General features: G+C 41.9%; 1 protein-coding gene across 3 annotated transcripts in view; it reads right to left on the bottom strand.

Annotated features, from left to right (window-relative positions):
- LOC115174779 (protein FAM13B) overlaps positions 1–14303 on the bottom strand; it is a 76694-nt gene that overhangs the window by 24612 nt on the left and 37779 nt on the right. For 2 of the 3 annotated variants that reach the window (XM_029733671.1, XM_029733690.1), the window contains exons 7-8: positions 7336–7383; positions 4985–5112 (exon numbers count right to left, since the gene is read on the bottom strand). In XM_029733671.1, the coding sequence (XP_029589531.1) occupies positions 4985–5112; positions 7336–7383 (176 nt within the window). The remainder of the gene's footprint in view (positions 1–4984; positions 5113–7335; positions 7384–14303) is intronic. The other variant, XM_029733680.1, reaches the window with a different exon arrangement.

Here is a 14303-nt window from a genome sequence, read left to right as displayed (position 1 = left end):
ATTTGAAAGCGTGTTCTATTGCCAACATGGCTAGCTAAGCTATAAAATATGACATTAGTGTTAGGCTTTCACAGTGCAATTCAGGGAAACAGAGTAATTTTGATGCGCATAGAAAGGAGGCATTCAGGTGCGTGTGACGCAGCAAATCTTCTTCACACTCGTTCTGTTCAGAACAACCCAGGGTGTGACAGCATGTCATCCTGTAACTGTACATTAAACATAGTGATCATAAACGTTGACAATGTATATAACATTAGTTTTATTCTATGGAAATTGCACATTTGGACTAAAGGGTGTTTGGCTTGCTTGTATGACATCAACGCAGTATTTATTATAATCCTCAACGTCTCATCTTTAAAAATACATAGAGCCCTCTTAATTTAAAGGATTTCCCTCACTCAGACAAGAAATGTGCAAAAGCTGCCAACTTAGCAGGAGGGATGGGTCAACTTCTTGTTGCGCGAGGTGCTCAAGTTCAGAACGACTGTCAGTCAAAACCCATACAGCGCTGGGAAGCGCATAGCCAGAGCTCTGACTTCCTGTATACTGCAGCATGTTACTGTACAGCCACTCAGGGCTCGAAATTAAGGGCGTTCCGTCGTCCCGGGGACGGTAAAAAATATGTCTGGGATGTTGGGAAAGTTGTGGGAAAATATAAAAATGCATACAACAGTGGTTCCATACTAAAATGTTTAAACGTAAAGACGAGGATGAAACCGATTACAACATTTAGCTTAAAAGTTGATACACTATGAATAATTCACATTACAAGTACACAAATATGTTCCCTCATCTCAACCATATGCGTGAATGTTCCAAAATGCTATTACGGGAGAACACAATTCTCAAACGCGCACCTGATGCGAGCAGGTTTTATAATGGGGGGGGGGGGGGGGGCAGTGTGCCCCTGTGACAACAATTTTGGACCCCCTAGTGGCCCCCCTAAATGTGGAGTATGAAATAATTTTTACATAACTCATTTTAGCTATTGTCCTTTTTTTTACATCCGTTATTAGACAGAAAATGCAAATAAATTGTTGAATGATTATGAACATGGTCTTTTGCCTGCAATGCAGTGAAGAAAACGATATGACAACCATAACGTCTAATGTAACTGGCCCCTCTAACAGTACAACTGGCCCCAGCTTGGCCCCCCCAGTTGAAATGGTCTAGAACCGCCACTGGTACAGCCTAATGGTAGAAACTTAGAAAGAGGGAATATCTGAAGATGCAACAATACGATTGTGCCTTACTGCCTTTGGACAGTAGAATAAGAAATGTTGGTTTAAATGGCATATCAGATGAAAATCTTCGCTTTTTTTCTATGGTCGGATTTTGGCTGTAGGCTATTAAAATCAAGGTACGATTGTTTGAAACCTATGATATTTCTGGCTAGGCATCGCATTTGTAATTATTTCGGTTAATATAAATGTATAATACTAGAATATCATTCCAATGTTGGCAAATAGGCCTACTAGAATGCCCATTTGACTCTCTTCCAGCCTGTTTGCGGCCTGCCGGCCCGGAGCTGAGGTTTTGTGTGCCGGGAGTTGCTATGGCATTTGCATTGTCTGTAAGCTATGGCTAGCTACTATGGTATTCTTGAGAATATGGCTGTATCTCCCTGACTTAAACCGAATGCACACTGTAAAATGTGCAATGTATTTCTCCCTCGCGCCGCAACACTGCCTGTCTTGGCGCTGTGTGTGCGGAAGTGAAGAACAGAGTGACATGATTCATTTTTAGAAGTGATGCGCACAGACATTAAATTACAGGCTGCTGTGATATTTTGGTTAAATGACTCAGGTCACAGAAAATGAAATTAAACAATATACCACATTACTTCTTACTAGTACTACATGTATTGTTTTAGAAACATTACAAAGCATGCTCATCTGTTTTTTTGCGTTTTGTTGGTGTGATTTTAGCAACAACAAAAAATATTTGGGCTGTTAAAAAAAAACTGAATGACTAAGATTTTGCCAAACGCAGGTAGATTTTGGCATTGTCAGGCTGGGGAACACACGCATTCTTTATTGTATTTTGTTGTGCTGTGTTTAAATGGGGCAGCTGGTGGTGTAATGGAATGTCTAAGTTTATTCAGTAATCAGTTCACAATAAAAATCTTCTCTCCAATATATTGTATGCATATGGTTAGCATGTTCTATTAATAAACTATAATTATTAATAATGTAAAGGGTGTTTGTTTACATTAAAATGCAAAAAGGTTTTTGTAATATAGACTGTATTTAATCGGTCTCCGAAATAAACCAATTACTTTAAAAGCACTGCAAATGACCTAGATCCATGCTGGCATATCAAAACATAAAATAAAAAAAAGTTTAATTTAAAATATGGGACGGTTCAAGTTCAGTTTGGGACAGTTGAAATTGCACTTCGGCACGGTACTGGGGCGGTGATGAAAAAAGTTAGTTGCGTACCCTGTAGCCACTGCGTTCCAATGTAGGCGTTTATCAGTGCCCAAAATGTGCCATTTTCAACCAGTATATGGGCACGAGTGTAAAGGGGTAAATACAGGGCAAGTGGGCCAGGCAGAGCCACCCAAACCCACTCTGATAGAGGCAGAGCTTTATAGCTCTGTTTCGATTTGAACAGGAAGCTACACCCCCAACAATCTGTGAAAAAAAAGTTCCTAAGCAAAAGCAGAACATCTAGAGGCCTATGCTCTAAATTGGAGGCTGACTGGGATCTTTATCTTGAAAGTATTTTGTTTACTTTGCACTAGTGAATCTTTACAGCCTCGTGTACCTCTTGAAACAATCCAGGAGTACAATGAGTCACTCTTAAATCCCTATTGTTCTGCATACTCTTATAATCTAATCAAAGTTTATTTGTCACGTGCGCTGAATACAACAGTGAAATGCTTACTTACAGGCTCTAACCAATAGTGCAAAAAAGGTATTAGGTGAACAATGGGTAAATAAAGAAATAAAAACAACAGTAAAAAGACAGAAAAAAATAACATTAGCGAGGCTACATACAGACACCGGTTAGTCAGGTTGATTGAGGTAGTATGTACATGTAGATATGGTTAAAGTGACTATGCATATATGATGGACAGAGTAGCACTAGTGTAAAAGCGGGGTTGGTGTAGCTTCCTGTAATGGCTGTGTTGAACAGTATGCTCAGAATGTGGAGGAGCGTGGCCATAAAAACAGACAAAATTGTGTAAAGGAATGACAGACTCGCTCCTCTAAAATTGTTCTCCATTAATACGATTTAAGCAGCCTGTCATACCAGACCAGTCTGACATTTAGCTGCTGTATGGTGGCCCTGCGGTGGAGCTCTCAATAGCCCTGTTGGCGCTCTGCTGAGATCAAAGTGGGTGCAGGTGCACTGGAACTTAACAGAGAGGCGAGGAGGAGATGAGATCAACAGAAAGACTTAGATTATCTTTCATGTCTAGACCTCTGGACTATTGAAGGGAGACTCATCCGTTTAGTAGAGTGGAGATCAGCACAGCTTTTACATGGCAGACACGCTGCTACCTGGTCCTGAACTAGCACCATTTTGCTCAGTACATTGAATGAGAAAAAACGTTATGATCTAATACACTATTTTGCTCAGTGTATTGAAACTTGGGGTCAGGAGCCCTCGTGGAGTCACCCGATTGAAAAATAGTTACGATCACGGCGGGAAATGATCACCCGCCAAATGCAGGTAGATTTTGACATTGTTAGGTAAGAATGTCTATTTCAACAACCAAAGCATTTGGGAATAGTAAAAAATTAATAAAGCCAAAGCCCAGATGTAGAAGTTGGTCGAGTTGGCTATTTACATCGTTTTTCAATATTAGTTGGGTTTGCTTCAAATGTCTGCTGCTACGGAAGAAACAGTGATTCGCATGTTTGACAGAGACGGCATGCCCCTTTACCATGGTAACGGCCCGCCCCTTAAAGTGGCAGCAGAATTTTTTTTGTCTTCCCTAAAACATGTATTCATTAACTTTAAGTAATTTCTTATCATTAAAAACACTCAAATAATGTATTTTTTTTCCTAAATGTCAAATGATTTACTCCTTGTAAAAAATGTCAGCGTAGAGCCCTGAACATTTCCCACCATGATTGCTATCACTAGTCGGCTACCACCCGGTTACTCAATCCTGCACCTTAGAGAATGCTGCCCTATATACAGAGACATGGAATCACTGGTCACTTTAATAATGGAACATCAGTCACTTTAATAATGTTTACATACTGCTTTACCTATTTCATATGTATATACTGTATTCTATTCTACTGTATTTTAGTCAATGCCACTCCGACATTGCTCGTCCTAATATTTATATATTTCTTAACTCCATTCTTTTACTTTTAGATTGGTGTGTAATGTTGTGAATTGTTAGATACTACTGCACTGTTGGACCTAGCATTTCGCTACACCCTTAATAACATCTGCTAAATGTGTGTATGTGACCAATAAAATTTGATTTTAACTGTAATAAATAAGCCTTATCACTCAGCATTTTGTGGAAATTGTGATTCCAATTATGTAATACTCTCATGTGGGAGCTGAGCTGACCCAATAACATTATACTGTAAGAGATCTTTATGGCTTAACCCAGATACAAGAACATAGCTGTGGTGGAGCAGGCAGCTTGGTTGGAATGTGACATACATATCCAGGGAATGTTCGATGAAATATCTTACTTTTTAAATCATTTGCTACCATGTCAGTTGTCCTGATTTGGCACTGGGGAAAAAAGTATAGAGCCATGGCGCTAATGTGAAGTAACTGTTGATAAAAAAAGTTCTCTTATCAAGCAAAATATTTATTTATCACAATACATATCGCCCAGCTGTAGTACAGATGAATCATTGATAAATCGCACATGAACTGCCCCTTTTAATTTTCATTGTATTTATTTCCTAAAAGTCTATGCTTGATATATTTTTGTATACGCAAAGCCGCAAAACAAAATTTCCCCATGGGGTTCATAAAGTCATTCATCAACTTATCTTACCTTGAAGAGGGAGTGACCTGGGTGTTACTGTGTTGGGGGGATTCGGAAGCGGAGCCTTCCTCGCCCTCGCCGTCCTGGGGCAGCTCCTCACATGCCTCTAATTTCTCATCGTCCAGGAGCTCAGTGATCTGCAGGGGAGAGAGAAGGGTCGTGGGACATTTTAGAAGGGGGAACTCCACTCCAACAGCTGCCTTTTCATAGAAGTAGGCTAGGAGGTTTAAGTATCATCATACATGACACCTCTGACAGGACACTGTGACTGAGCTGTACCAGCATAAACTGTGCACCCAGACAACATTATGTAATACAGTGTTAGAGCTGACCCCAATTAGTCGACTGGTCGATTGCGCGTCACCCCACTCTTCCACCAAGGCACCTGCAAGTTCCCGGACATTTCTGGGGGGGAATGGCCCTAGCCCTCACCCTCCGATCCAACAGGTCCCAGACGTGCTGAATGGGATTGAGATCCGGGCTCTCCGCTGGCCATGGCAGAACACTGATATTCCTGTCTTGCAGGAAATCACACACAGAACGAGCAGTATGGCAGGTGGCATTATCATGCTGGAGGGTCATGTCAGGATGAGCCTGCAGGAAGGGTACCACATGAGGGAGGAGGATGTCTTCCCTGTAACGCACAGCGTTGAGATTGCCTGCAATGACAACAAGCTCAGGCAGATGATGCTGTGACACACTGCCCCAGACCATGACGGACCCTCCAAATCGATCCCGCTCCAGAGTACAGGCCTCGGTGTAACACTCAAACGCGAATCCAACCATCAGCCCTGGTGAGACAAAACTGTGACCTTTAAGTGAAGAGCACTTTTTGCCAGTCCTGTCTGGTCCAGTGACGGTGGGTTTGTGTCCATACGGGACGTTGCTGCCGGTGATGTCTGGTGAGGACCTGCCTTACAACAGGCTTACAAGCCCTCAGTCCAGCCTCTCTCAGCCTATTGCAGACAGTCTGAGCACTGATGGAGGGATTGTGCGTTCCTGGTGTAACTCGGGCAGTTGTTGTTGCCATCCTGTACCTGTCCCGCAGGTGTGATGTTCGGATGTACTGATCCTGTGCAGGTGTTGTTACACGTGGTCTTCCACTGCAAGGACGATCAGCTGTCCGTCCTGTCTCCCTGTAGCGCCATCTTAGGCGTCTCACAGTACGGACATTGCAATTTATTGCCCTGACCACATCTGCAGTCTTCATGCCTCCTTGCAGCATGCCTAAGGCACGTTCATGCCGATGAGCAGGGACCCTGGGCATCTTTCTTTTGGTATTTTTCAGAGTCAGTAGAAAGGCCTCTTTAGTGTCCTAAGTTTTCATAACTGTGACCTTAATTGCCTACCGTCTGTAAGCTGTTAGTGTCTTAACCGTTCCACAGGTGCATGTTCATTAATTGTTTATGGTTCATTGAACAAGCACGGGAAACAGTGTTTAAACCCTTTACAATGAAGACCTGTGAAGTTATTTGGATTTTTACCAATTATCTCTGAAAGACAGGGTCCTGAAAAAGGGACGTTTCTTTTTTTACACACACACGGATTAGTTCACTAAGATGTATGTATGTATGTATGTATGTATGTATGTATGTATGTATGTATGTATGTATGTATGTATGTATGTATGTATGTATGTATGTATGTATGTATGTATATGTATGTATATGTTCATGAGCTCCTCTCAGCCATGGCTCCCCGACACACACACACACACACACACACACACACACACACACACCATCTTAGTGAACTAATCCATTTTGGAGGACTAGACTAAAAGCCGATTTATGCTTGATCCGAAAATGTGGTCGGAGGCTCCATATGGAGGGTGTGACGCAATTGCGGAGGCGCCAAATTGAGCTCAGTACCGCATTGCCATGCACCTCCCATATGTTGTAACAATGCGGAGGGCTCTGTATAGCTCCGCATTGACACAATTGGTTGACGGTTGGTGGGGGCGGTAGATCCTGTATAAACACAAACTCCCTTCCTTGACAACTCCGTTCACAACAAACAGCTCTGTAATGCTCTACGAAGCGCAAGTATAAATACCCTGACTTCTGCAGAGCCATATCATCGTAAATGCAACATTGCCAATAGAGACGTCGGCTTGACCACGCAGCGCCCAAGAAGCCCAATGCACTTCTCCATAATGTGTTCTCTCCCAACAATTTGTGCACATATATTGTTTCATAACTTCATTGTGTGAATTGTTTGCTTTTGATTGTTAGTGTATATCACCTCCACATTACATATCACCAGTAGTACATTTACTGTTAATTCCTATCATTTCTAATCTAACATGCTTGTTTGGTTATGATTATGTTAATGCATTCAATATATTATTCCAGTCTTACCGTTCTCATTGTCGAAGTGGACACTGTTTGCAGAGGGCACAACCAATGCTACACTTGAGAGAAACAAGTTTTGGTTAATTTCATACCATTTATGAGTTTAGTCAATTTAAATGTAGTCATTGTCTATTGTTTGGAGCGATCCTGTCAATGTTGCGTAAGGATGTGCACCTGATTACGCATAGACGTATACAGGCCTATAGGCAACCTGGCCTGTGCTCAAATGTAGGCATTTAAATGTGCCCATTTGGGGATCTGATAACTTTAACGCACCACCACTAATGAGCTGTGGAGCTTGTCAAAGTAATGTTCATTCTTTACCTCAAACAGCAAGCAAGCAAAGTCTGTTTTTACATCCATTGAGAATGACAATAGTTCCTCAATGTAGGCCATTTGAAAAACCTTAACGTCGCTCTCCCTTTCGATAACCACTCAGCCTGAAAGGGAAAAATGTCAAGCTCTGATCCAGTGGAAACGTCATAAAAATAGGCCTACCTGATTACTTCTTATCAGTGCTTGACTTGGACTGAAATAGGTTCCGGTACTCATTTTGGGCGCTGGTCATTTTTTATATTTAAGTGCTGTTTATATTGGGTGCAGGAGCGCCACAATACTTTTGAGCTAATATTCTTTAAGAGGAACAGGAGCTCAAGCAGTAGAACATTTGAGGTGCCGGTACTCAGCTCCGGTGAGCTCCTGCCCAAGTCAAGCACTGCTTCTTATCCGTTGCGCAAAAAGCCTAAAAATCAAATCTTATTGGACACATACACATAATTACCAGATGTTATTGTGGGTGTAGCAAAATGCTTGTGCTTCTAGCTCTGACAGTGCAGTAATATCTAACAAGCAATATCTAACAAATTACACAACATATACCCAACACACACAAATCGAAGTAGAAATTAATTAAAACTATATACAGTTGAAGTCAGAAGTTTACATACACCTTAGCCAAACACATTTAAACTCAGTTTTTCACAATTCCTGACATTTAATCATAGTAAGAATTCCCGGTCTTAGGTCAGTTAGGATCACCACTTTATTTTAAGAACGTGAAATGTCAGAATAATAACAATTATTTATTTCAGCTTTTATTTCTTTCATCACATTCCCAGTGGGTCAGAAGTTTACATACACTCAATTAGTATTTGGTAGAATTGCTTTTAAATTGTTTAACTTGGGTCAAACGTTCTGGGTAGCCTTCCACAAGCATCCCACAATAAGTTGGGTGAATTTTGGCCCATTCCTCCTGACAGAGCTGGTGTTACTGAGTCAGGTTTGTAGGCCTCCTTGCTCACACATGCTTTTTCAGTTCTGCCCACATATTTTCTATGGGATTGAGGTCAGGGCTTTGTGATGCCCACTCCAATTCCTTGACTTTTTGTGAAGTACACCAGTCTCTCCTGCAGCAAAGCACCCCCACAACATGACACTTGCCACCCCGTGCTTCACAGTTGGGATGGTGTTCTTCGGCTTGCAAGCCTCCCCCTTTTTCCTCCAAACACAACGATGGTCATTATGGCCAAACAGTTCCATTTGTGTTTCATCGGAGCAGAGGACATTTCTCCAAAAAGTACGATCTTTGTCCCTATGTGCAGTTGCAAACCGTAGTCTGGCTTTTTTATGGAGGTTGTGGAGCAGTGGCTTCTTCCTTGCTGAGCGGCCTTTCAGGTTGTCGATATAGGAGTCGTTTTACTATGGATATAGATACTTTTGTGCCCGGTTCCTCCAGCATCTTCACAAGGTCCTTTGCTGTTGTTCTGGGATTGATTTGCACTTTTTGCACCAAAGCACATTCATCTCTAGGAGACAGAATGCGTCTCCTTCCTGAGCGGTATGACGGCTGCGTGGTCCCATGGTGTTTATACTAGCGTACTATTGTTTGTACAGATGAACGTGGTACCTTCAGGCATTTGGAAATTGCTCCCAAGGATGAACCAGACTCTTGGAGGTCTACAAAAAAATGTCTGAGATCTTGGCTGATTTCTTTGGATTTTCCCATGATGTCAAGCAAAGAGGCACTGTGTTTGAAGATAGGCCTTGTAATACATCCACAGGTACACCTCCGATTGACTCAAATGACGTCAATTAGCCTATCAGAAGCTTCTAAAGCCATGACATCATTTTTTGGAATTATCCAAGCTGTTTAAGGCACAGTCAACTTAGTATATGCAAACTTCTGACCCACTGGAATTGTGATACAGTGAATTATAAGTGAAATAATCTGTCTGTAAACAATTGTTGGAAAAATTACTTGTGTCATGCACAAAGTAGATGTCCTCACCGACTTGCCAAAACTATAGTTTGTTAACAAGAAATTTGTGGAGTGGTTGAAAAATGAGTTTTAATGACTCCAACCTAAGTGTATGTAAACTTCTGACTTCAACTGTACATATGGACGAGCGATGTCAGAGCGGAATGGACTAAGATACAGTAGAATAGTATAGAAAAACAGTACATACATGAGATGAGTAAAGCAAGATATGTAAGCATTAAGCGACAGATACCATAGAATAGTATAGAATACAGTATGTACATATTAGATGAGTAATGCAAGATATGTAAACATTATTAAAGTGACTAGTGTTCGATTCCTTAAAAAGTGGCCAGTGATTCCTAGTCTATGCCTATAGGCAGCAGCTTCTAATGTGCTAGTAATGGCTGTTTAACATTCTGATGGCCTTGAGATAAAAGCTGTTTTTCAATTTCTCGGTCCCAGCTTTGATGCACCTGTACTGACCTCGCCTTCTGGATGATAGCGGGATGAACAGGCAGTGGCTCGGGTGGTTGATATCCTTGATTATCTTTTTGGCCTTCCTGTGACATCAGGTGCTGTAGGTGTCCTGGAGGGCGGGTAGTTTGCCCCTGGTAATGCGTTGGGCAGACCATACCACCCTCTGGAGAGCTCTGCGGTTGTGGGCGGTACAGTGCCAGGCGGTGATACAGCCCGACAGGATGCTTTCAATTGCGCATCTAAAAATTTGTGCGGGTTTTAGGTGACAAGGCAAATTTCTTTAGCCTCTGTCTGTGTGGGTGATCCATTTCAGTTTGTCAGTAATGTGTACGCCAAGAAACTTTAAGCTTTCCATCTTCTCCACAGCTGTGTCTGTCCCAAGCTCACTGGTGCAGGAAACTCTTGAGGGCCCAGAATATTTTATACAATGTTGCAAGTTCGCTAGCACAAGCTTCAGGCTGGACCCAAGTTAATAGTTGATACAATGTTTCAAGTTCGTTACAGACAGACCATGAGTAGCCAATGTCATTTATATATATATTTTTTTTCCCATCAGGATATTTAACTTTTATTTGTTGGCTTTATGTAGGCCATTTTTACATAGTTGGCAATAGAAGTTACTTTAGGTTTGTATCATTTTAATTTAGACACAATTTTGATTAACCACATGAAAAAGATTGAGATAGGAAGACATTATTATAAATTAAACTGTTCCATGAAAATGTACATATGAAAACCATAACTGCACTCAGATCGGTAGAAATGGTAAGATAAATTGGCATTCCACATGAGAATGGTTGCTGATTCCTCGTATAGCCTATTACCAGCAACTTCAGGAGAGTAATTGCAGAATCTGAAAAGGCCAGCAGGACTGGATGAGAATGGTTGGGTCAGGTTGAGTCATGTATCTTATCTCAAACAGTAAGTTTAAAGCATCAGACAAGCTCAATTAATTTAGTTGATTTTATTAAAACACATAGGGTATGTCTATATATAAATTCCACATTTGTCTGTACTTTCGACCACTTTTCAGACAACCAAGATTTGTTTGTTGTTATTTTCGGGGACAGCCCTTTACAGTGGGGTCCGGAATTATTGGATCCCTTGATAAAGATGAGCAAAAAAAAGTATAAAATAAATACAAATAATGAGCTATATTATATGCTTAGAGGCCGTATATCACACGAAAATAAAAACGTATTTGGCAATGCACACCAGAGGTGGGTTTGACTTTCGAAATAACAATGCATATGCAGAAAATACCTCCTCCTATACTCCCCTGCTCTAAAATCAACGCAAGTAGTCCGGGTGACCGTTTCATTAATTGTTCAGCAGTATATAGGTCCTGGATGGCAGGAAGCTTGTCCCCAGTGACGTACTGGGCAGTACACACAACCCTACGTAGCGCCTCACACAGAACCCAAACCGGCTGCGCACGTGCGACATCGTGCATAAATTAATTTTGTCCCTCTACACCAAACGCGATCATGACACGCAGGTTAAAATATCAAAACAAACTCTGAACCAATTACATTAATTTGGGTACAGGTCGATGTCCCTGTAACAACAATTTTTGGACCTCCTTGTGGCCCCCCTAAATGTGGAGTATGAAATAATTTTTACATAACTAATTTTTGCTATGGTTCTTTTTTTACATCCGTTATTAGACAGTGGCAACGCTGAACATGGTCTTTTGCCTGCTAATGCCTGCAATGCAGTGAAGAAAACGATATGACAACTATAACGTCTAATGTAACTGGCCCCTCTAACAGTACAACTGGCCCCAGCTTGGCCCCCCCCAGTTGAAATGGTCTAGAACCGCCACTGGATGGCATAAACCAATGAAGAGATGGGAGAGGCAGGACTTGCAGCGCGATCTGCATCAGAAATAGGAATGACTTCCATTTTAGCCTTTGGCAACGCAGACGCTCGTTGACGCGCGTGAGCAGTGTGGGTACAATAATTGAATAACAGATTCCTGAATTTATTTTGCGACGCGAGCGGTGTAGTCCGGGTATTACGGTCAGATGCTGAGCAGTTGCCATACCAGGTGGTGATGCAACCGGTCAGGATGAAACTGGCTCTCATGACGACCGCCACAGGAAAGGAAGACCCCGAGTTACCTCTGCTGCAGAGGATAAGTTCATTAGAGTTAACTGCACCTCAGATTCCAGCCCAAATAAATGCTTCACAGAGTTCAAGTAACAGACATCTCAATATCAACTGTTCAGAAGAGACTGTGTGAATCAGGCCTTCATTGGAAAATTGCTGCAAAGAAAGGGGTGGTGTGATGGTGCTTTGCTGGTGACACCGTCAGTGATTTATTTAGCATTCAAGGTACACTTAACCAGCATGGCTACCACAGCATTCTGCAGCGATAAGCCATCCCATCTGGTTTGCGCTTAGTGGGACAATCATTTGTTTTTCAACAGGACAATGACCCAATACACCCCCAGGCTGTGTAAGGACTATTTGACCAAGAAGGAGAGTGATGGAGTGCTGCATCAGATGACCTGGCCTCCACAATCACCCGACCTCAAACCAATTGAGATGGTTTGGGATGAGTTGGACTGGGAGTGAAGGAAAAGCAGCCAACAAGTGCTCAGCATATGTGGGAACTCCTTCAAGACTGTTGGAAAAGCATTCCATCTGAAGCTGGTTGAGCGAATGCCAAGTGTGTGCAAAGCTGTCATCAAGGCAAAAGATGGCTACTTTGAAGAAACTAAAATATACATTATATTTTAATTTGTTTAACACTTTGTTGGTTACTACATGATTCCATGTGTGTTACTTCATAGTTTTAATATCTTCATTATTATTCTACAACGCAGAAAATCGTAAAAATAAAAAAACCTTTGAATGAGTAGATGTCCAAACTCTTGACTGGTACTCTATACAGTCTGCAAACAAAGCAAGCATCTCTTATGCAGGACAGGTCATGTGGGCTCAGATGTTTTCTATGTACAGTGTACACACAGAGAGACTATAAACACCAAGACATCTGTTACAATTACCAATTAGTGGTTGCTGCTGTACATTTTCAGCCAGGCTGGCTGTACCTTGAATAGGTCCTATTGAATCAGTGGTGTTGACATCCCTTGAAATGTACCTAGCGTTAGACGTTGACACTGCAGTCGGTGCAGTAAGTGCAGAGCCTGCTGCTAATATGGTGGGAGGTATATTACATTGTACAAGACGTTCCATAAAGATCTAAAGATAGATCACACCATTCATCACCTTGGCTGAAAATTGTTCCGTGCCCTATGTTTAATGTTATAATTGCAAGGAGAGAGAGACTCGGTGGGGTAACCTAACTGAGAATAGGAATGATTCCTAATAGATATTCGGTCTGTGTCTTTGCCTGCGTTTACAGAGGCAGCCCAAATTGTCTCTTTTCTTTCACTAAGAGGTCTTTTGATTAATCAGATCAGCTCTGAAAAAGATCTGATGTGATTGGCCAAAAAAGTTCAGAACTCAGCTGCCTGTGTAAACGCAGCATAAAGTGGGGGAAAAAGTATTTGATCCCCTGCTGATTTTGTACGTTTGCCCACTGATAAAGAAAGGATCAGTCTATAATTTTAATGGTAGGTTTATTTGAACAGTGAGAGACAGAATAACAACAAAGATATCCTGAAAAACACATGTCAAAAATGTTATGAATTGATTTGCATTTTAATGGAGGGAAATAAGTATTTGACCCCCTCTCAATCAGAAAGATTTCTGGCTGCCAGGTGTCTTTTATACAGGTAACGAGCTGAGATTAGGAGCACACTCTTAAAGTGAGTGCTCCTAACCACAGCTTGTTACCTGTAAAAAAGACACCTGTCCACAGAAGCAATCAACCAATCAGATTCCAAACTCTCCACCATGGCCAAGACCAAAGAGCTCTCCAAGGATGTCAGGGACAAGATTGTAGACCTACACAAGGCTGGAATGGGCTACAAGACCATCGCCAAGCAGCTTGGTGAGAAGGTGAAAACATTTGGTGCGATTATTCGCAAATGGGAGAAACACAAAAGAACTGTCAATATCCCTCGGCCTGGGGCTCCGTGCAAGATCTCACCTCATGGGGTTTCAATGATCATGAGAACGTTGAGGAATCAGCCCAGAACTACACGGGAGGATCTTGTCAATGATCTCAAGGCAGCTGGGACCATAGTCACCAAGAAAACAATTGGTAACACACTACGCCGTGAAGGACTGAAATCCTGCAGCGCCCGCAAGGTCCCCCTGCTCA

The sequence above is a fragment of the Salmo trutta genome, chromosome 3 (assembly GCF_901001165.1).
Source record: "Salmo trutta chromosome 3, fSalTru1.1, whole genome shotgun sequence".
Taxonomy (NCBI): domain Eukaryota; kingdom Metazoa; phylum Chordata; class Actinopteri; order Salmoniformes; family Salmonidae; genus Salmo; species Salmo trutta.
This window is presented reverse-complemented; position numbering and strand designations above follow the sequence as displayed.